The 22,746-nt window shown below is 36.5% G+C and overlaps 1 protein-coding gene across 1 annotated transcript; it reads left to right on the top strand.

Annotated features, from left to right (window-relative positions):
- The first annotated feature begins 10 nt into the window (after positions 1-10).
- Positions 11-21,496, top strand: LOC139140167 (CCR4-NOT transcription complex subunit 4-like). The gene is made up of 18 exons (XM_070709229.1): positions 11-94; positions 955-1,114; positions 3,416-3,484; positions 4,476-4,588; positions 6,736-6,825; positions 7,996-8,056; positions 9,243-9,329; positions 10,051-10,215; positions 11,171-11,238; positions 11,861-11,977; positions 12,763-13,241; positions 15,065-15,181; positions 15,672-15,878; positions 16,367-16,425; positions 16,910-17,033; positions 18,023-18,142; positions 18,680-18,796; positions 19,310-21,496. The coding sequence occupies exons 2-18, from the start codon at positions 1,079-1,081 to the stop codon at positions 19,411-19,413; spliced, it is 2,133 nt and encodes a 710-aa protein (XP_070565330.1). The 5' UTR covers positions 11-94; positions 955-1,078; the 3' UTR covers positions 19,414-21,496.
- The last annotated feature ends 1,250 nt before the right edge of the window (positions 21,497-22,746 follow it).

Genomic DNA, 22,746 nt, shown 5'->3' with positions numbered 1-22,746 from the left:
TGACGAACATCCGGGTGACGTGCGCAGAGCAATGCGCAATTACGTCATTTAGTAAAATTCACTGTACTGTATATTGGAAAGCAGAATCATAGAGGTGAGCGAAAACATATAGTCAGATTTTAAAGATTTACACCCAATTTGTGCACGAATGATGACCTAGCGCCTCCTAATTGATTCTTCAAATAATTAAGCTTTGATATTTACCAAAATTTTCGCGATATTCAAGGCAGCGACCACGGACGGTACAGCGAAATTTTGTCCGACTGAAATTGTGTAGGTCGATTAGATTAATGTTTGCGGAGCTTTGTGAAATACGTACACTTGTCAGTGCAACACTAACTGTAATTTAGGAAGCTTACACGTCCAGTAGCGGCAGCGGAATACGCATTTTGAAAGCAATAATTTGAATAATAAGAGATGGCCCTTGGTCGACGATCTTTGCAGCGACTTTCACACGATCGGTCAGCCGAAGGGTGTGTACATTATACACTGTCAATGGAAACGATCATTCTCGCACATCTGCCCTAAGTCGATATGCGTCAGCCATGTTTTATATGTCTTCAGCATACTTGGGAAATATTTCAGGCATATTATGCCCAGTTGCTCTTATAATGAATAGACATGTTCGAAAAAAATATAGAGCCACCCTTGTAATATAGAATTAGCCTTAGTAATGTCCGTTGCCGAACAACTGCTCATCCTGTTCACGGTCAGTGTGGGAGTGGTCCAGATGATCGTCGTATAAAAATGTCTTCACCATGATTTTGGAATTGAATCGGTTCAAATATATCTTTTATGTCATTGTAATCAATAATATTGATGTAGGCATCGGGAGATCCAGCTTTCATTTTGATGATGTCATAAAACTAAAGATGGCAAGGGGACGTTAAGGATTCTCCATGACACGTGACTTAAGTTTGTGTTGACTTCGGTGTTTTCTTCATTATTTTGCAGTATTTTGATCGAAGTCGAGCATCCGTGTAAAACATTGCGAGGAACTTAATTTAGGAAACATTTACAGTATTTCAAAATCTACCGTAGCTTTTCGTCTGTTATTAGTGAACCATCAGAAATCACCATGGCCAACAATAACAACCATGACGATGCAATGGAGGTAAGTACCATTACAATTCGAGACAAGTAGCTATTGAATAGTTGTTTGGGGAATTATTCAATGAAAAAAATTTAATTGTGAGAAGAAACTTTCATTCTGCGGTTATATTTTGGAGTAGTTCAATCAAATCCTGGTCTGGTCACTGTTTACATGAGGCCATTGACATTAGTTCCAGCGCTTCAGGAAAGGTCATAGAAAGGACAGTTTTTAGGAAATCCCATGTGTAGTATGTTGGGGAATACCCTATCAATTGTATATACCATGACAACAAAAAGCAAGGAAGTATTTGTTTAAAAGCTTTCGAAAACGGGACATACCTGAAGCCAATACGATATGAGGCTGTGAATTTTTATGTCTCTATAAACATTCGAAATTACGTGAAACAAATCCTCAAGAAAAATCATTGTTTGTGCATGAAAGTTACTTGCTTTGCTATAGTGTGAATATTTAAATATTGAAATGTATGTTTCATTAAGGCATCATAATATTATGACTTGAATATCTCACTAGTAGAATATTTATGTTATTTTATATGAGTATATGCATATGAGCTGTGTAATGTTTGGTAATTACAGTCCCAGTAGTAATGTATTGATACTATGTCACTCATCAAATTATATTTAATTGGAGGTGCCAAAATGTGGCAGTTAGCATGTTTGTATTGTTGCACAGAATCATGTGTGTGTACAACATGCTTTGATTACAGTGAAAAAATGAAGAATGCAGTATAGAGAAAATGCAGACATGAACTGCAAAACTCATAGAATAGCTTATTTAATATACTCATGGACATGTCAGTCACATGCCTCATCGCCGTCATGTCAGTGTTTTTAAACTTTATGATCAGAGAGGAAAAAGGATATCATTTCAGGGTACATTTATTCATTAGAAAAGGTAGCTCCACAAGCAAACACATAAAAAATATTTCACAATATTATATTTAGTTGTTACAGACACCCAGGAGGTTAATGGTACACATTGTCAACTTTTTAAATCTGTCTGAAAATGATTTCTCAGGGAGTTTGTTAACGAAGAAATGAATCAAATTACAGAGGAGGGAGAAAAAGGAAAGGAAGGGGGTGAGAAATAGGAACATTGAGACAGTTTGAGTTATGTAGCGGCTCACTCATCCAGCTTTTAGAAGAGAAAGGGAATCAGAAACTAAACTCGACTTCAAAATTCCTTCTGATAACCCTTCCCTAAGACTTAATGGCAGTTGCTTTTACTTTAAAAGCTACTACATTGTTAACTTTATGGTTAGCATTACAAAAATCTCACTCTTACATGTATGTTCTTACATTATCCTTATCTGCCAAAGTGTGGCAATGCTTGGACAGGTAACATGGAAGAGATTTGGGTGGATTTGATGTTACTTTTAAAGCCATTCAAATATGATGATGGTGCTATTACATTGAGCTGGTTACATTCCAATGCTGTAGCTAATTTTGGCTAGTCTTATCAGAGATTTAAACAGAGGTCATTCTATTGGGATTGATAGCTCATTATAAACAAAGTATTTCCTTATTGGCCCTATTTTGAAGCAATCTTCCAAATATATGGAAGTGTACAGAGCAAAAAGTAGAGTATATTTACTGTGTGACTGTAAACTGATCAGACTTATACTTTTCATTTTGTGATTGTTTGCAACCACATGAATTATGATGGAAGTGTCTGTAAAACCAGGATGATCAGATAGCCATGGGTACCTTTTCACTTGTTATCCATGATTGAATGTCTTTATCACAACAAAATATTTAGAGAAAAAATACAGCGAGTTACAGCACCTTTCACGTTTTTGTTGTTGCTGATCAGAACTGCAGCTGCAGATAAGGCTCAATTGCAGGGTTTATCAAATCGGAGATTGGGACGCCTTTATTGGTTCGCTGCAGAATTGCCTTCCAAAACAATATGTAGATGCAGTGATACTAAGTAGAGCAAAGTTTACACAATGATAATTACTGGTCCTCTGGTGTTTAGGCAGGCTGTCAACATCAAATGGTGTTTAACAGTTAGCTGTGTATGGTCTCCACTCCACAGCAGAGCATTTGCTGTTTATATAAAGCTGAATTCTTGGCACTCCTATTGCCCAACAAATATAGCATATCTAGGTCAGGGTTTACATTGACCCAGTGCATATGGAGGGCATTTGTATCAGAAGTCAATGTTACAAGTATACACTATTGCAGGATAATGCATGTAATTTGTTGTAACATCATCTGTTCTCATCTACCCTGACATGGTCAGTTGGCTCTCGATTACATCTGTGAAAACAACTCATCTTGTGCCTGATTTTCCTTGCAGTGTCCCCTGTGCATGGAACCTCTGGAAATGGATGATGTCAACTTTTTCCCATGCACCTGTGGTTACCAGGTAATTATTCAAAAAAAAGCAAATTATTTCTAGCATTTATCTAAGTGAATTCTCATCAAAACTGTTCAGCCATTTAGGATAAAAATAACAAACTAAACGTGATCACATCATCGTCATGATATACAGTATCTGAAAGGAAAATCCAATGGGTCACTCCAACTGCTACCATAGCCAATTTACCCATTTACGCAATGTATGCCACTTTAAATATTTCAAGTATTTTAGTTCAGACTGTTGAATCTGCTGTGTACATGTCCATTAAGGATAGTGATCTATCTCAACACAGGGCAAAGTGACAGTGCCAAGATACATATTTGTTTGACATATTCCATTGTTGATAACAAATGACAGCATGTGTCCTACATGACAACAAATTGTCAATTATCCCCAGACCTGCTTACACCATCACCCAAGGAAAATACGTTTTATATTTTGTTTGTTATCTTAATACCCACATACCTGCTAGCTGCTGTAAAGGCTGTTTATAGCAAAAAATTTACCCCATTGAAGTTCCCCATAATCATAGATTTCCTGCTGTAATTTCACTGTAATGTCATCAAAAAGTTTGTCAACACATTCAAAGTGTTCAAAAGCTGCATTCAAATGCTGTAATTGTTTGTGCTGTAAAAATATATAGCGTCACTTAGAATTTAGTGGCATAAATGTTACGATATTTGTTGACTGTTAATTTTTTAAATAAAATTTTTGAAATAAAATTTGTACATTTATTCCTGAGACATGAATTTTATCAAGAGAAAGTTAGTGAATAATAAAAACAACAAATCTAGTTCAAAATAAGAAGTAACTCTATGTGTTAAATTTTGTATCACTCTTATCACCAGGGTAATTTTGCAGGCAACTTTTGTACATCTCAAAGACAATATCATTTTTGTAATATTAAATATAACTGATACATATTGTAGAAGTAATTAGATATGTTTGTCGTCTACTAATATTCATGACGTGTTGTTTCTTCTCTAACCTTTTGCAGATATGTCGCTTCTGTTGGCATCGTATTCGTACTGATGAAAATGGTCTGTGTCCAGCATGTAGGAAGCCTTATCCAGAACATCCCGCTGATTTCAAACCTTTAACAGAAGAAGAGTGAGTCTCTCAGAATACATATATCATATTTCAAATTGTGATTGCTTGAAATGAATATGGTAAAATAGAAGTAATGCAAGGATTCTTTAATTTCCTGACAGTTAATTTCCACCGTTGGGAAACAAAGAAGCCAACAATATCTTTGTTAATACCCACAAAGCCTTAATGCAAAGCGACTTATTGATGTGAATTCAACCAACATGGATTTATGTGAATTTAACCAATCAACATGTTTTACATGTATGTGTATAACCACATTGAGTAGTCTGGGGTAACCTATTTTGGGAAATAGAACATTACATTCAGTAGGCAAAGTGACAGAGATAATGTGTATGCTGTTAAAAAGGACACAAAATTGTTGTTATATCTATAGGATTCCATAAGTGATCAGCTCAAATGATATGCACCCATAGATCAAAGATGGATATGATTTATAGTAATAGACCCCAAACTCATTACGTGGCATGAAAAATGAACAAGCCTTTGGTCAGAGAACATCTGACTAGAGTGACACAATTTGAGCTTAAAAGAAGACGCGCTCAATGAATTTATTCTGTGTGTCACACAATATGAATGTTAGATGTGTCATTGTACGTGAAGAATGTCTAGGTAAAAGACCAGGTGCACATATCAGAAATATACACTTTGCGCTTGAGAGATGCACAATACAAACCCTGTTTATAGAGTTGGCTCCATGCAATGAAATATAATAAGAATGAATGACAATAATATTCATTGATGTGTTCCAGGTTTGTATTGTACCATAGGCTGGAGGACAGAATGTTTATGTAATCAATAATAATAAATAATAATAACAATTATAATAGTAATAGAGAGTGTCATAACCTGTTTTACTGTATTTGAAATGCCCAAGGTGGAATTTATAATATGCACAGCTACTTTGTCAGGTTGAAATACATGCTATAGTATATTGGTAAATACATTTAGGACTTGAAGTCTATTACACATTTTAATAATAGAATGATATATCACATGAGTATGCAACTGTTGTTTTCCCTTCGCCAGTGGCATGCACGGACTGCACAAAATGAAGGTTGCTGTGGATTCAAAAACATAGCAAGCCCTACCATGAATACTGCCAGCTAACTGTTTACTGTATACAGCAAAATTACATGTATACTTGGACAGATAATTCCCTTGGGTATCCAATACCTTCCTACTTAAATATTTTGACGCCATCTGACTATTATGTTAATGAGCTGATGTGTAACAGTGGCCTGATTTGTCAATGATAATATAGTTGATTGATTGTCATCATTTTGATTTGTGAACCTGAGTGACTTGTAAATCCAAATTTATATGCAACACCAAATTCATACTATATTCAAGTGGTTGTTTACAGTATGTTTACATTATCCATTATGTTACACAATGTTTGTGAAAATGAATTTCCTTGTACAGCAGCAATCATAGTGAGTTGATTGCAGGAATTCATGAAGTTTGATTTCTTAGAGCCCCTTTGCAATATAGTTTTACATGTAGTAATATCACTAAGATCTGCAGTGATGCACAGTAGATTATAGATACTTCTTGATACAAGATATCCTCCAAAAAGCAGGAGTGAAAGTGAAAGTTGAATCCAATAGGAAACACATCAATGAATACTGCTCAGTCATGAGAAATTTGGGAAATGGTTTAGTCCCTTTGTTAAATGTACATGTACACGTAATGTGTAGTGACCATGTCAATATAAGTATGCTAACTGCTGGGCTAAATATCTTTTAAATGAAGAACAAGAGAAGGACAGTTTGGTTGCTTTTGTTTCACGTCAAAGATTTTTGTTACATACATAATGATTGTGCTAGATCAGTAGATGTATTGCTGTTCAGTATTCAGACGTAGTAAACTAACAGGATATGCTGATCAAGCGTAAACACCATAGTTTTTCTTCCCAAAAGTTCATTTCAAGGGATTTGTTAGACATTGAAAATTAAAACAAAGTCGTAATGTGATAGGCTGTACATTCAAAGAGGTTCATTGATGCTTTAAAGAAAATGGGAACTTAGCAACATAAAGGTTTCATCTTTTAGGGAAATTCCTTTGCCAAGACCATGACTTTGAAAGTCATACATTGACTGCGTTTTACAGACTATTTACAATGTTTTTTTTCTTTTTCTTCATGTCAGGCTACAAAAGATTAAGAATGAAAAGAAGCAAAAAGACATACAGAGGAAGCAGAAAATATCAGAAAATAGGAAACATTTGGCCAGTGTCAGGTAAGGCAAAACTCACTCATGTCTCACATTTCACTCCTTGAGATGTACTTTGTAACCACTCCGAGACAAGTTAGTGGAAACAGGTGGAGTGAGTATATTTTGTTCCCAAGTAATTCTTCATCCTTCGGTCTGCCAGGTTCATAGGCTGGTATCAGTTCAAGTTTGCTGAAACCAGGAGGTTAATTTGATTTATCAGGAAACTTGCAGTTAATTCCAGCTGAAGGATGAAATAGTTTGAACATGCTGCAGAATGTCACCCACTTCAGTGCAACTAACCAGTTGTTTTCTTTGTGAAAATGTGACTTGACAAGTTTATCACATTAAAAGGCAGATTGCTTTAATATCACCATTGTCTTGAATTTCACTTCCCAAAGTTTTGAAAGACTTGTTGTTTGCATCCATAGGAGAGGCATGGCACTATTTGTCAGATGTGCAAATTCTTGCAACTTGCATGAATGCCATTGTCGAAGGATTTCAATCAGGTGTTATTTAAATACAATTATTTTACACATTTTCCTGTAGTCTGTTGAGTTTTCCTCATATAGGGAATCTAAGTATTACTGAACTCAGAGTCGAATCACAGTAACCGATATACCTGACTGTCCAATAACCTTTTGCTCTATTGGGCACTATTTGACCTTTGACCTCACAGCTGTTTTATGTAAAGAACAGGAAACTCAACAAGATCAGATAATGTTTTGAAAACTAAATTTCACAATTGTTAAGTCACATAGTATACAAAGATTCTCCAAAACCTGTAAATTTATGTTAAGTAATTCTGCTGAAATGTAATTTCTACACCCACATATGTTGAATTTTTGTCCTGTCAGTGTATGCACAGGTGACACACGGGACTCATACAGCATGCAATCGCACGGCCAAATGTACATAGAGGACATTCTGAAAGTACTGTATTTTCAACTTTGCCCATTGAATTCAAAATTGCATAATAATATTCACAAAATACTAGGATTTATATCTTGACTTCAGTATATTCTGTACATTGTCCTCAATGCTACAAATCTTGTACAGTACATCCTGTTTGGCATTCCTTTACAGAAAACAATATTTTGTGCAATAATTCCATATTTATATCAATCATTACCCAAAGCACAGTCATTTAACAAACTGCATAACTTCAGGTATTCACACCTTCTTCTCTTCATGTAGGGTTGTGCAGAAGAATCTTGTATTTGTGGTTGGGCTGTCACAGAGGCTGGCAGATCCAGAGGTGAGTGTTGTCCTTTGTAAAGACAAAAAAAAAAAAATTTTAGTGTGTTCCCAATATCAGTCACAGCCCTGAAAAGAATAGCCACTACAAAGTCAAGTCTGAAAACAAAAGGTACTCTCCCAAAACTTAAAGAAACTCTTCATCACTGTGTATGTATGTGTGTGTGTATGTATGTATGTATGTACCGTACTCGTCCGAGTATAAGCCCCTGCTCGTGTATAAGCCCCCCTACTGATTTCAGAGGATTTTAGAAAATGCATTACATCCGTGTATAAGCCCCTACCCTAGTGTAACTCAAATACAGAAAGGTTAGGAGAGTATATTTGGTCATTTAACTTGGTAAAATTACTTTTAGATAATAAAGAAATCATTAAAAGATGTTAAAACAATGGGAAACTGGAGTTCCCTTGACAGCATCGTAAGGAAAATGACACGTTTTCCCAGTACTATCTTGATTCTTTGACCCTACTCACCCCCGTCGCCTAAATAGAATAGTCTCACTCACGTCGGCCATTGTTCATTTTCATGCACAGCCACGATGTTTTCATGCTTGAAACATGCAGTTTCTTTTGTTTGAAGCAATTATCCTTTCATTTGTGAAGACTTTTCCTGGTGACTATTACAATTTTCACTGCTATGTTGTTGTTTTCACAAGATGTAGACAGTTTGATACTGGAATATTGAGTTGCCTTTCCGTGTAAGCAATGCATGCCTGTTCACATTACTGTTGATCAGCAGCATACATGACGTCTTTGTTTCAAGTTTGGGGGTTTTTTGACGCTGAATTTCACCAAAATGTCACTTCTGTGTTCAGAGATTGTACAATCAGTTTCTTTGGATGTGTAAGTCGATTTTGAAAGCGATAGAAAGATCGAGTGGTGTTGAAAAAAATCGTGCATAAAATTAGCATAAATTATGCGTCCATGCCGCGCCAGATAGCATGGGGTTGCTCGAGTATAAGCCCCTCCCCTAGTTTTACAGCTGTTTAGTGTTGCCGAACCGGGGGCTTATACTCGGACGAGTACGGTATGTATGTATGTATGTATGTATGTATGTATGTACATATTTATATAGGTATGTATGTATGTATGTATGTATGTGTAGAGAAATTGTCCAGCTCAAAAAGATAATTTCTTCCATTTTGTACATTGCAAAGTTAATGAATGAACCATCCTTTTTTCTGCAGATTTTGAAAAAGCATGAGTATTTTGGCAAATTTGGTAAGATCCTTAAAGTGGTAATCAACCAAAGCACATCGTATGCAGGCTCACAGGTAGGCCAATAAAACAATTATCAGTGTATTATTTTCCTAAATTCAACCGGGAAAATTTATTTTCATCATAAATTATAATATTTTGCTAATTATAATATTTCAAAAATCCAACAATTTCACTTCACTTATTCTGAAATGTGTTATAAATCTCAATAGGAAGTTGAAATGACCTCTGTAGCTGTAATATCTGTATACATAGCACAGTGACATTCACAAATGTGTCATCAAATATACCTGTACTGCATTACTAACATCAATGCTCGACAGCCATGAAATAACACATTTAGATCGGAAAGAAACTTCAAAACAGACTTATGATTAAAAAAAATCCAGCCTATATTTTAGTTGGTAATATGAAGCTCAGAATTATTCTGTGTAACTGCAGCTGTCAGCGCTACTTTAAGTGTATTGCTTACTTGCACTCTTCTTTTACATGTAAACCTCAAATAATTTGCCAAAGAAGAGTTTAACAAAGTAAATGAAGTACCATAAGAGCCATATTACACTACTTGTAGCTTTTTAATGACAAGTTTAGCAGCAGTAGTTTGTATATGGTAAACAGAATTGATTGACTACTTTCAAACCTATTTATATTATAAGGGATTTATACAAATCGTTAAATGTTTAAGATTTTGACAAGCAATGTATGTACACTTAGTATCATGACTTACAAGTTTCAGTGTGCAAATGCAAAATTATCATGGTTTTTCTATACCCCCAGGGACCCAGTGCAAGTGCATATGTGACGTACCAAAGATCAGAAGATGCATTAAAGGCCATACAGGCAGTCAACAATGTGTTTGTCGACGGGAGAACATTGAAAGCATCTTTGGGAACTACAAAATATTGTAGTCACTTCCTCAAAAATGCACAGTGTCCCAAACCGGTAAGTTTTATCATCAGTGTTACCCAGTAAGTCACAATCAAGGACATGGAATTCTTTCATTGCCTTGGGGGGACAATGGCTGTAACGTTTTGGCAATATTGTTTTTGTGCTGTAAAACTAGCACATTTCACATTCTGTGCCTGAAGTGTGTGGAAATACAGAATATTATCCGTATAAATACTCTGCATCCTGAACAAAAAGGAATGGTATTTTTGACAAATGAATTCTCCGGACAAAAACTCAGCAGTCAATACTGTCAAAGATTTCTTACACATGGACAGGCTGTGTTTACAAGTTTAACACCAGGCATCTTGACTCGGTTTGAGGAGTAGGACAAGAAACCGTAATTTACAATATTTTGAAAAGAAAAAGATTGGAAAATTCATCAAAAGTCACAGCTGATGAAGCTGTCAAGTCAAGGGAACTGAAAAAGTGAAAGAAATTTATATTTATCTTCACATATCAGATGCAATGCACAAGAAACTTAGCTACAGTAAAACTGAGACATACCAAGGATTGGTCTGAGGTTAGGAGTGGTGATATTGAAGGCTTTCAGTGATAGTGTCTCATTTCCCAAAGAGATTGTTCTCGTAAATGCCAATTGCAGAAAGATGGCTTCTTGAAGTATTTTTGATGATAAACAAATTCAGAGAGTTGGCACTTTCCATTGAATTTAAAACTGATGATGGTTTTAATACTTAACACTTACTTGTGAGGTAAAGTTCAAATTTTTGTAGGACTTCAACATCAAACAGAGAATTTGAAGAGAACGCATATTAAAAGTGGCAGGAAAAACTTATAGAGAATGCAAGAAAGGTTTCACATAGTGATTGGTTGTATACTTTTTGCAATATACAAATATGGTTCTTACTAACATATTATATTTTTCAGTTTTCTCACACTTTGTCATTATGAACTACACCAAACTCATGGCCAATATTTTCTGTTCCTGTAGGACTGTATGTATTTACATGAACTTGGTGATGAAGCGGCGAGTTTTACAAAAGAAGACATGCAGTTAGGGTAAGTGTACTTGAAGCACAATGCCTGCTCCACCACAACGAAAACATTTCTCAGGTGGTAGGAAACTGTGTAAATTAGTAAAATGTATCTGAATTACTTGAGTTTTGAAATTGCTTCATTTGAAGGTTTATTTTACTTTATAATGCACTGACTCTTGCATGTGAAGGGTAAAATTGTGAAGAATGCTTTTCAGAATTATTCAAATAATGTTCCTTGCAAGTGGGAAAGCAGCGATAAGGTAGAGGCAAAAACCACCAACTTCCAATTTGTATACATTGAAGGCATTTCAATCTTAAAGCCAAAAAAAATTATGACTACTATTTACGCTTAATCAGTATAACATCAGTGAATTTCTGTTAAACGAGGGGTGAAAAATAGCTTTATGCAGTACAGCACAGTATCACAGTTTAGTGTGTTGTATTGGTACAGACCCATTGATTGTACGGCAACTTTCGTCCTATACACTTAGAAATGGGGATAATAGAGTTATGGCAGATGTTTCTACAAGTGATGATGAAACAAGCTAGAAAACAAGATTACTTAGATAGGAAGATGATCCACTCTCTGTAAGTAGGCCAGAAAGTACAAATTGGCTTAAAATTATTTTCTTCTTTTTTTACAGGAAACATCAAGAGTATGAGAGGAAACTGTTAGATCAGTTATTTGGTGGTGGTGGCACTGGTAGTGCACAGACAACTGTGTCAGATGGCCAGGCAGCTCCAAGACAAAACACCCCAAGGTAATTTTGAAAAACATTCTCTGATCATGGTGTCCTTTTAAACAGAGATAGTTGAAATTCCAAGAGGAAGAACTTGTAATACCCCACGTGTACTGCTGCAAAATAAATTACAATATTAACATTGCAAATTTGTTATTACAAAAGTGAGAAAAGTGTAATAGACTTGGTGATTGAAGCATATTCATAGCAAACAAAACTTATCACAGATGATCTCAAATTTTCCCCAACCAAAGTTTGGAAGTGCAAAAATCTGATCATGACATTATGCTTTGAACTTTCCCTGAAACACAATAAGTTGCTTGTGTAGATCATTGAAAGTTTGAACTATTGATTGAGTTTGTGAACAACAAAAGTGTCAAAATAAAATCAGAATTCCTATTGAGTATCACATGTGTACAGGGGTTCTATAGTGTAATCTTTGCATTTAGTCAGTGTTAAACTTCACAGGCTAATTGAAATAGAACTAGACCCTTACCCCCTGCATTGAATTACTTTCATTCATTATTGGCGTGCTGTCATCATCCATGGTCCATTGTTAGTGAAATGTCGAAAAAAAATTTACATCATGCATATTGTAAGTCAAACACCTGATAACATTCCTTCAATAAATCTATGTAAACGTTGTACATCATGTAGCGTAAAATGTTTATAATTGTGTGTTTCATGCAGTCTAGAGGCAATTTGTGCTCACCTGTAACTATGACACTACAAATTGAGACAGCATTCACAAACATTCTTAATTACATGCAAGTAATAACGGAGTATGCTTTTTCATCTCCTTACAGGAAAGGCCCGTCACCACCCCCAGTTGCCAACACAAATAAAGAGGCATGGCCATCATTACACAGAGAAACAAAGTCCACAGAGAACTGTAAACAGCAACCGTCTCCACCACTTCAAAATCTGCCACAACAGCCAATCCCGCAGTTGTCACCAACATCACTCACAGACAGCAGAGAGGACATAAGTATTATTTCGAAAGGCTCGCCTCCGTCGAGCAACAATACACAGCTTTCCAGTCCAAGAGAGGAGCATTACATAGAGACAAATGGTGTGGTGACAGTGAACGATACACACATATTACAACAAACTGCGCAGGCAGTTGACACACAACAGAGACCCACAGAACAGAGGCGGTCACCATTTGACAGTTTACGGACAGATGACTCCTCATTGTTTTCCAACAGTTTTATGCCACAACCTAGGCCAGTCATACCACCAGTTAATGTGCCAAATGCAACTGCCCTGCCAAACCCAGCAAATGGTAAGTTGTGGGCCTTTTTTCTCATGAAAAAAAATTTGCAAAGAACTTTCAAATGAGATTCATGGGGCTGCTTGACCTCCCCAGGTGCTTCTATCTGCTAGCACTGAATCCTCCTCTCACCCCTTACCCCCCTCCTCCCCCCCCCCCCCAGTTACATTACCCAGACAACCATGTGACTGTCACAAACTTGACAGTAATCTACTGCAGATCAAAATGTATGATTGTATGTATGTTTTTGCAGAACAAAATGTATGATTGTCAGATTTGTAATCATATGGTGATAACAAAGTTGTATGTGAAATGAGACAACATAGGAGGTTGGTAAAGCAAAATACCCTCAGTCTACTGTGCTCATGAATAGAGTTGACTCAGTGTTTGGCTACGGTAGGGATACATTGGTAAACGGTTGGGAATGCCGGTAACATTTCTTCTGTCCCCTAATCTAATTGCATTGATATACTAGCGAGGGGAACCCTGGTTAAATCACTGGGAAAACCCAGTAACATTTGGTTGCTTACCACCCTTAACAAAAACACTGTGACAAAAATAGAGTTCCTATGCTTTGCATGGTAAAACTATTGCTCAAGATGACATATACTGGTACATGTATGAGACAACTGCAATGACCTTTGAAATGACCTGCTCGGTCAGTGGCTTCCAACAGAGTGTACATTTGTGCTGTGATGTAGATTATCATAGGTAATTACAGTGCATGTCTGAGCTAGATATATCAAATTAGGCCATTAGATGAGACCTACTACACAGGTTTATAATAGCATACTTATTTGGCTTCAACTTTCACCAGATTTAAGTCACTGAAAATGTAAACTTATAGATTTGTACTTGCTTAGTTGCAACAAGTCTACATATATGTCTGTTTTCCAGATTCCATTCGAGAAAGTCATGACGTGATTAGAGCTCAATAGCTTTTTAGTTTACAAGTCGGAAGGGCAAAGTGTTCCAAAAGTTGTTTAGGGTTGGAAGTACAAAAACAAATGCATTTTAGAGGTCAAAGGTGGTGATAAAATATAAGATTCTTGCCCCTGTTCAAAGTATTTCTGCTCTGAACGCTGACAGCAGTGCCCTCATGATTCCCACAGTGCACATGCCATGAATTAACCATGAAAAATCATCAAGGTTAGAATGCGCCATGAAAGTGAATACCTAAACCTTTGCTCAAACTTTCCTTAATTAAACTTTCAACAATTCTCTCATCAAATCAAGAATAAAATTGAGGTCGCCGTGCAAATTTTGGTAGCAGAGAGACAAATTACCATTAATTTACCGATATTTGAAATTCAAAATGGCCCCTATACCTGTGTTAACCCTGTGGGTAAAAATAAAATTTTTTATTTTCAAAAAGCCAATGAAAATTGTTGTTACTCCAAGAGCTTGAAAATGAGCCTCTGCAAGTTGTAGACCAGAAAAGTATTGAAAAAATTTGAAAGCCCAAATATCTGTCCCCAAGGCACATTCTACCGTAATTACCCAGAAATGACTGTCATCTACAAGAGAAAATATTAGCACAATGCACACAGGTGCCATTGAAGTCTTTCTTTGATTACTGAGATATCGGTATGATCTGCCAAACATGGCCAAAGTCACAAAGTGATAGGTCTACACTAGCCCACATCATTTATGCATTCCCTCATATAATGAGACTCAGAAGTTGTCATATACATGTACTAGGCGTTACAGAGAGGTTGCGTTCCTGTCACAGTCACAATATTAAGTTTCAAATATAAATCTATTGATTTTAAAAGGGTTGATGTGATATTCAAAGATGGAAAGAAAAACATGATTGATTGATTGATTTCTTTCAGACTGGCAAGCAGAAAGCAGTTTGTTTGGCAATGACACATTACCAATCACCAGCTCCACAAATTGGCAAGAGGCTTTTGGGTTTAGTTCTTTAAAAGATAAACAAGAAGATGACCTGGGTAAGTCAAATTGTAGAGTCAAAAGGGATAAAGTTTGCTATACTGTTACATTTGTTTAAATAGTGTTCAGTAAATTGCCATATTACATGATTTTTGTCAGCAAACTTGTGCCTTTTTATGTACAGTACATGTGGACTCTATCTAATTTCTATAACACAGAACTCAATTCATACATTGAAATCTCCATACACACTTATTGTGCGTTGTTTTCTGCTGACAGTGTAATTCTAGGTCTGTTGACAAGTGCAACATTATGGTATATGATGAGCTATGTTTATACATTTTCTCAGACCAGAATGTACCAGTACATATTTTTCAAATGGACATATGTATGTTGCCCACAGTGAAGTGAGATGTAGTCTGGATGTAATACCATTAAATGAAAGTTTCTGTTGTAACATTTATGCTTTCAGCTTAAAGTTCAATACTGCTATGTACTGCTGTATGCAATACTGCTACATGTATATGCAATACTGCTATTATCACACAGGGTTTGATCCTTGGGATGAATCTTCTAAAGGTTTAGCGGAAATCATGGAAAAAGAACTACAGTTAAACTCATCGCCTCCCACAAATTCAACCACAAATTCAGCACCATCGTCACTAGCAGACAGAACTCACCCTCCCCCGCCAGGTTTCAACAATCACATCAGTGCTTTCAATCCAGCTGCAGCTCCAAGGCCTCCCTACAGGCCAGGTCAGTGAAGCCATATCTGTGTTCAAAATATTGCGTGTGCATGCACCAGCCAGGGAGAGCATTGACATTTATATGTCGTACCCAGCATTGATTTACATCGGGAGCCATCCAGGATTCCAGGATTTGTATCAAGCTTGCCAGTGTTTGCTGAAGCGAGAATGTGGTCTTGTTTTCAGTATGAGTTTGTTAGGCTAACTTATTTCTCCACCATTTGAAAATTAGTATACATGAAATAAGGCAGTCAGTCCTCTAAACTTTCGTTGTTGATTTGTTTTAACATAAAAGGCAAAAACTGACACAAGTGTCCAAATATCGTAGGCATTTGGATAATTATGATGCATTTAATTAGCAAATTATCACCCATTGGGTCAACTTGAGAAGTAGATACTGTTTCATTTCTGTTCTAGCATTCCAGTCTATATGTTTTTGTTGGTATCATGATTGCTTTCAAATGTTTTGAGTAATATTATCATATGATATTTTTTCAGATTTAGTGGGTAGTAAAATGATGTCATGGATGCCACACACTCAGCCTTCCAACTCAATGGTAAGTGTCATCAAAAATGAACACAACAGATCTCAAAAGCCTCCGACTTTTGCTCTTAACATTTGTCAACAACCTCCTCCCCTCTCCCTCCCCTCTGAAAAATTATGGTATAGAGTATTTAAAGTGGGGTATTTTCATACATGTATTCATGTTTGTTATAAAACAATTATCAAACTCATCTGTTTGGCAGCATTTGCTGATGAAAAGTTCAGAGGTTTGGCTAGTTGGCCACGCTTTAGTAACCCTTTCAACACCATGGTATTACATAAGCCCATGATTATCAACAATGAGTGTGGACCTGTGTATTGGGATTCAGGGGTGAACAGGGTACAGATCAGACAGAGACTGAAAAATGCAAACCCATCCACAAGCCAATGACATCTGTGGAACAGTGGGTCCAACAATCTTGTAAACTGAAGTCTTGTCAGAATATATTGCTGCTGCCCTCTAAAATACCATCTCTCTGCCTCTTTTCTGATCTCAGCATCAGCCAGATCCAACAAATATGAATGCAAAAGACTGGCAAGATGGTTTACGGGCACTTCTTCCAAATATCAACATCAGTTTTGGACAGCCAAATCTCTCAACAAATTTTACTCAAGCAAAAGGTGAGTCATTCATATTCATGTGTTACATGTTTTCTTCTGTTCAGAAGTTTTTGTTGATGTAGTTTTCCATAATTTCTCAAGTGTATCTTCAGTATCTTGTCGAACTGTCATTTGATATGTTATGTAACAATTATTCAAATATTAATTGAACCAAACTCTTCCATTGCTATTTTAAAAGAGCTGAGTAAAATTCATTGAAGAATGTATGCTGTTTATCACACTGCCATTTCTAAACATCTCAAAAAGATGTTTAGAAGTCATTCTAGAAATTATTTCATACCGTTCATAATTATGTGATTACTAGCCATTTTAGAGAAACGTGTAAAAACCATCCCAGAGACATCTTTATGTTGTTAATTACTCAGCAGCTATTACTAACAACTTTAAAGGCCTGTGCCGGCGTCAGATTTTCTAGCAGGGAAAGCTTATTAGATTACAATGTCAATGGAAAACAAATGGCTATGACACTCCATAGTCCTCTCATAGACTAAAACAAACTTGATCCCGGGGATCAAGTCCCTGGCCTTTAAAGAGATGAAATTCATCCCAGAAATATTATCTAAGTGTTCATCACGTTATCTGTGCAATACACTATGATCCATACAGTATCTAGGCTTTCAAAGTGTCTCTACTTACATTTTATAAGTAACTCTGCATCATAAAAGCTTTGCTCCTGCGTCATTATTTGAAAATCACAAGCAGATCTTGGATTAATTTATGCAGGGGCTGAGAGTCTGACAGTGAAAATGTTTGGATTGACTGCATTGTCAATAATTTACTCTCAATAAAACCCATACATGAACATTTTCTACATATGTGCATATGCCGATGTAGGTGCAAAGCCTAGTTTCCACTGCCCCAGTAACCTTGGTAACCAGGTATTTTCATTTCTAACCATCTTTCCTAGAAAATATGATGTCATTTGGAAGAAAAGATATTACCATTGTTTTACGTATTAATTTTTGAACTTTTTCAATTTTATTTTACAGATGGTTGGAACTCAGCAGGTCAAAGTGGCTGGCCATCACAAGACCCAGCTATCATAACAAGTATAACAGTTGCATCTACACCTTCAGCATCATATACAAATACCGACACAGACAGAGAAAGTAAGAAATTCAAATTCTTTAGTTTGAAAATTTTTAAAAACCCTTTCAGTATCGAGTTTATCCCAACCAATTGCTATCAGTGGTGATTGTCGACCTGCTTTATTTGGGGTGAAAAGGTTGAAGATTTGGATATTTGCTCCTAATGAATAGTTTCTCCATTGGAAACTATCGTTTTGTTCATGTAATATTGTTAGCTGGATTATCGACAAGACAATGACAACTCGTAACATGATTATCTTAGTAAAGCTGTGTGTGTCTTTGTACATGGTAAATTGCAAAGGTACCTTGGTATCATCTGAGAAACACAATATCAAGAACTTCGTAGTGATTGTTAGTGCACTGATGTTCCTTGTAGACAAGAAGTCATGCCTGTACAGAAGACAAAACAAAACAGTTATTTTTGTTTATCTTTTATTTTAAAATGCAGTCAGTCTTCCGATACAAAATTTGATGTACTTCCACGGCAAAGAGAAACGGTAGAATTATACCGAGTGCTCCCATCCCATTCATTATTGGTCTTGCTCTGTTTATTTGCAGGTAATTTATCAGAAAGTCCACCACACTGGATGAAATCTTTACACACCCTAACAGAAGTTGATTCACCCACACACACAAATAACTTTTACCCACCACATTCAGCATACAACAACAGAGGTAAGACATGTGATATGTGATGTAGACATCGTTGTTGTTTGATTCAATATATAACAATGAAAAAGCACAATTTTACACCCTTTTTAACCATTTCAGTCAATTATTGCAATCCTTAATGACTTCACCAGCAAAATTACAATACAACTGCCCAAATATTTTCTCCAATGTTCTCAATATAAATATACCTGCATGATGTCATATGTACCTCTGTCGGCAATCATATACCTACCAGTCAATGAGGCAGTCAAGACATTCTTCAACCATATTTACAGTGCCACATTCCTGCTACCTTTTAAATCGGCAAATTCTTTGAGATATAAAGAAATTTCATGAAATATCCCTTATTCAGCCTCATTCCAATACGCATAGTCTGAAAGATTTTTGTGATTCAAAGAGAATGCTTTGGAGTCCATTGTGCAGCCAATCAGCCCAGAGGGCGCTCTGTTATTTAGCATGACAGATCGAAAATACACCAGACTGAGTTATTCCTGACCTCTCTCTTCTTTCAATCAGGAGCCAACTGGCTTGCACCCCAGGTGCCACCACCTGGATTCAACCCAGCAGGGGTACTCAACAGACCTACTGGAAACCCAACAGAACCACAGCAAACCCTCTGAGCGGGACTTAAAGAGAAGACACTGTCAAAATCAAACACACATACAAACTCACACACACACACTTGACAGACGTACAAAGCTTTACTGCATGCATCATTTACTATATAGATCTTTACAGTGATAGTATCATAATAGAAGAAAAAAATGGTGTTTAGTATAATAACAAATTATAAAACATTCGGTCGGTGTCAGCATAATTGCCTACATTTCATTGGGTTTTGCCATGGGAAATCCAATCTGCATGTTAGCTAGCTTAGTGGCCAACTTTTCCACCACAGCCGCTTCCATTGATGTGAACATGGTTCCCTCCGCCACTGATGTAGGGGGTGAAGTGTCGAGAAGAGGTCAAAAGGTCATGTCAAAGGTCAAACATCACATTTGTCATTAGTCAGTAAAATTGAGCAGTTCATCAAAAAGATAAAATAAGGGTTCATGAAAGTGTAACAACTCAATAATCGTTTTCAAGCCAGCACTACGTTGGTAGTATCTCATTTATAAAACAGGGACATTATGAAGGAGCAGTGAATTCCCCAAAAATATTGTCAAAAGATGTCCTCCCTCCTGCGCATTGCATATGTTGTGTTGCCAGAACAGACATAAAGAAGACAAAATTTAAAGTGTGAAAATGTGGTATTGTACAAGACAAAGAATCGCGCCACAAAGTTCTGTTAGATTAAAATTAACTTCTTCAAATGCAGTTTGAGTCGTACATTTCAGTCCAAGAATAAAATTCAAGAGTGTGATAATGAAATGGTCTGTCATATTGGCCTATTTTTTTCTGATTTTAGTAAAGAGTTTTTACTCCTTGTTTGAGTGCAGTGTTCATGGTTTTTTTGAAATTTTTATCATGTTTTACTACACAAGGGGCTCTTTTACACTGTACCAGATATTTAAACCTATGATCAATACAGAAGAGGTGAAAATTATCAATATAGTATTTGTAATATCAAAGGAAGTTGTGGTGGTTCCCCATGATATTGAACTCTCAAATTCAATCCTATTATCTGATATCGGGGGGGGGGGGGGGGGGGGGGGGGAGGATTATTAGCAAAACTCACCACTTGAAGGTTCTTAAATATTTGACCTTTCTAAATGAATGTCAGTTCTCTAAGGTAGTATGTGCCTCAAAAGTGAAAGACTTGAACTTTGCTCAAACTTTCCTCAATAAAATTATAAACCATTCTCTCACCAAATCAAGAATAAAAATTGGGGGTCACTGTGCAAAGATTGGTTGTAGAGAAACAAGTTACCTAATGTTTACCAACATTTGAAATTCAACAAGGTCCCCATCCCTATGTTAACTCTACGAGGGGAAAACAAAATTTTTCAAGTTTTTGAAAAACTAAGACAGTGAAAATTTGTCCTATTCCAAAAGCTTTAAAATGAGCCCCTGCAGAAAAATATTTTAAAACTTTGAGAGTCCGAATGTGTCTCTGAGACGCATCTACCTTAACATCAATGGAAGTTGGCTGCTCTGTATGTGTCCAGCTTATCAATAGCGCAAAGTATAGACATAGGTACATGAAACCCAAACGAGTGATCGGAGTGTTTCTTTTCAAAATCTTCCATTTCAAATAATCAAAGCTTGTGGCAAATCTGCTTGACAAATATCCCTTTAATCCCCATTATTATATGAAAGAGAGTAAAAAAGGTTATTTAAGTCCCCTCTTCTTTCCATCTTGGATGCTACTGTTAAGAAAAGATATATTTGTGGTTGGTTGGTTGATACTGATGAAAGCCTCAATGTGAAAAAGTAGAGGCTGCTTTTCAACTTTTCTCAAGCTGTGGTCTGGACAACTTAAGCTGAAAATGATGGCTTACTTTGAAAAATAAAAACTAGTACGATACAATATTGAAAGTCTGATCTTGTTGCCTTGCCAAACCTTTTCAAGGCTTACTCTTGTGGCAATTTGCTCTGGAGGATGGCCATCGGGTAGATGGCGGAAAACGAGTCTGAGGATGCAAGGAGATTGTCCGTAAATTAATTTAATGAAATTTTTCAGAACAGCTGATATTGGTGTCTCATGCTGGCAACAATAGGGAGCATGCAAAATGCCAATAAAATTTCAATTGCGAAAAAGTATTATGTGTGTCTGTTGAAGTTTTGTACTAGTCAGTGTGATGTGGATCAACTTTTCACCCTCCCCCCCCCCAGAAAGTGTATAAGCCCAAAGGAAGTACTAACTACATACAGTCCAACGTGTGTACATTGAAGTCACACTGGGGACCAAGAATAAGTGACCACTATATGGAGGTGGTCTTACTTTCAGTGCATATGGTGTTTCCTTGTGGTGTAAGTAGGAAAATATAATAGCAATGATAAAATTCAATATCGGAAATCATGATACATGCATTTGTGGTCATGTGATGCGGCTATAGAGATTGCCAAAATAGACTCCTTTCTTGCCGTCAGTTAAAGGATTTTTGACAGGTGGTTCAGAGTCGGCTATGCTGACAGTTATAGTATAGGCCTACACAGTTATTGTACCTAATAGGAGCAATTACATGTGGCCACTGACAACCATAGAGAACGACCATTCTGTAGAAAGCCATTAAAGCCCCAATAGCTGCTAATTTTAAGAATTATGATCATGATTTTATTTTCAAACCAAAATTGGTTCGTGTAAACGCGCTAATTGAAGGACGTGTATAGACGTATCACTGCTTGCTAATTTTGACCATTCCTATGAGTTTTAACAGGCTGAATAATAAACAGGTGCCGCACTCATAAAATGGCGCCCCCACAGAAAAGTGTAAAAATAAGTATTTCCTGCACATACACATCGTAGTCGTAAAAGAAACAAGCATCACGCATGATAGCCAACATTTTGTTGTTGTAATCTTTATTTTCTCTGTCATATTTTTAGTTTTTGAAAATGGCGGGAAATCTACAAGGAAACGCCTGAAATTACATGCCACTTTCCACACTTATAACAGTGTTACACACTTTTTCAGTCTCTAATGGATCTTATTCAAAGAAAGTTCTCGGAAAACTGAGGTTATTTTGAGATCGGTTTATTACACAGTTGCCGCTATTGGGGCTTTAAGGTAGTATGCACCTTGAAAGTAAAAGACCTAAACTTTCGCTCAAACTTTCCTCAAGGAATCTTTCAATCACTCTTTCAAAATCAAGAATAAAAATTGGGTCACCGTGCAAGTTTTGGTACTGGAGAAACGACTTACCTAACATTTACCGACATTTGAAATTCAAAATGGCCGCCATCCCCGAGTTAACTCTATGGAGAAAAAAAAAATCGATTTTCGAAAAACTAAGACAGTGAAAAGTTTTCTTACACCAAGAGCTTTAAAATTAACCCCACAAGTGGTAGATCG

This window comes from Ptychodera flava, chromosome 9, assembly GCF_041260155.1.
Source record: "Ptychodera flava strain L36383 chromosome 9, AS_Pfla_20210202, whole genome shotgun sequence".
NCBI classification, from domain to species: Eukaryota; Metazoa; Hemichordata; class Enteropneusta; family Ptychoderidae; genus Ptychodera; species Ptychodera flava.
This window is presented reverse-complemented; position numbering and strand designations above follow the sequence as displayed.

Excerpts from the sequence above, each read along its gene's own strand:
- LOC139140167 (XM_070709229.1), top strand. The coding sequence starts at position 1,079 with ATGGCCAACAATAACAACCATGACGATGCAATGGAG. Across the intron at positions 11,978-12,762 it reads CCAAGACAAAACACCCCAAG|GAAAGGCCCGTCACCACCCC; the intron begins GTAATTTTGAAA and ends ATCTCCTTACAG. Across the intron at positions 13,242-15,064 it reads CCTGCCAAACCCAGCAAATG|ACTGGCAAGCAGAAAGCAGT; the intron begins GTAAGTTGTGGG and ends GATTTCTTTCAG.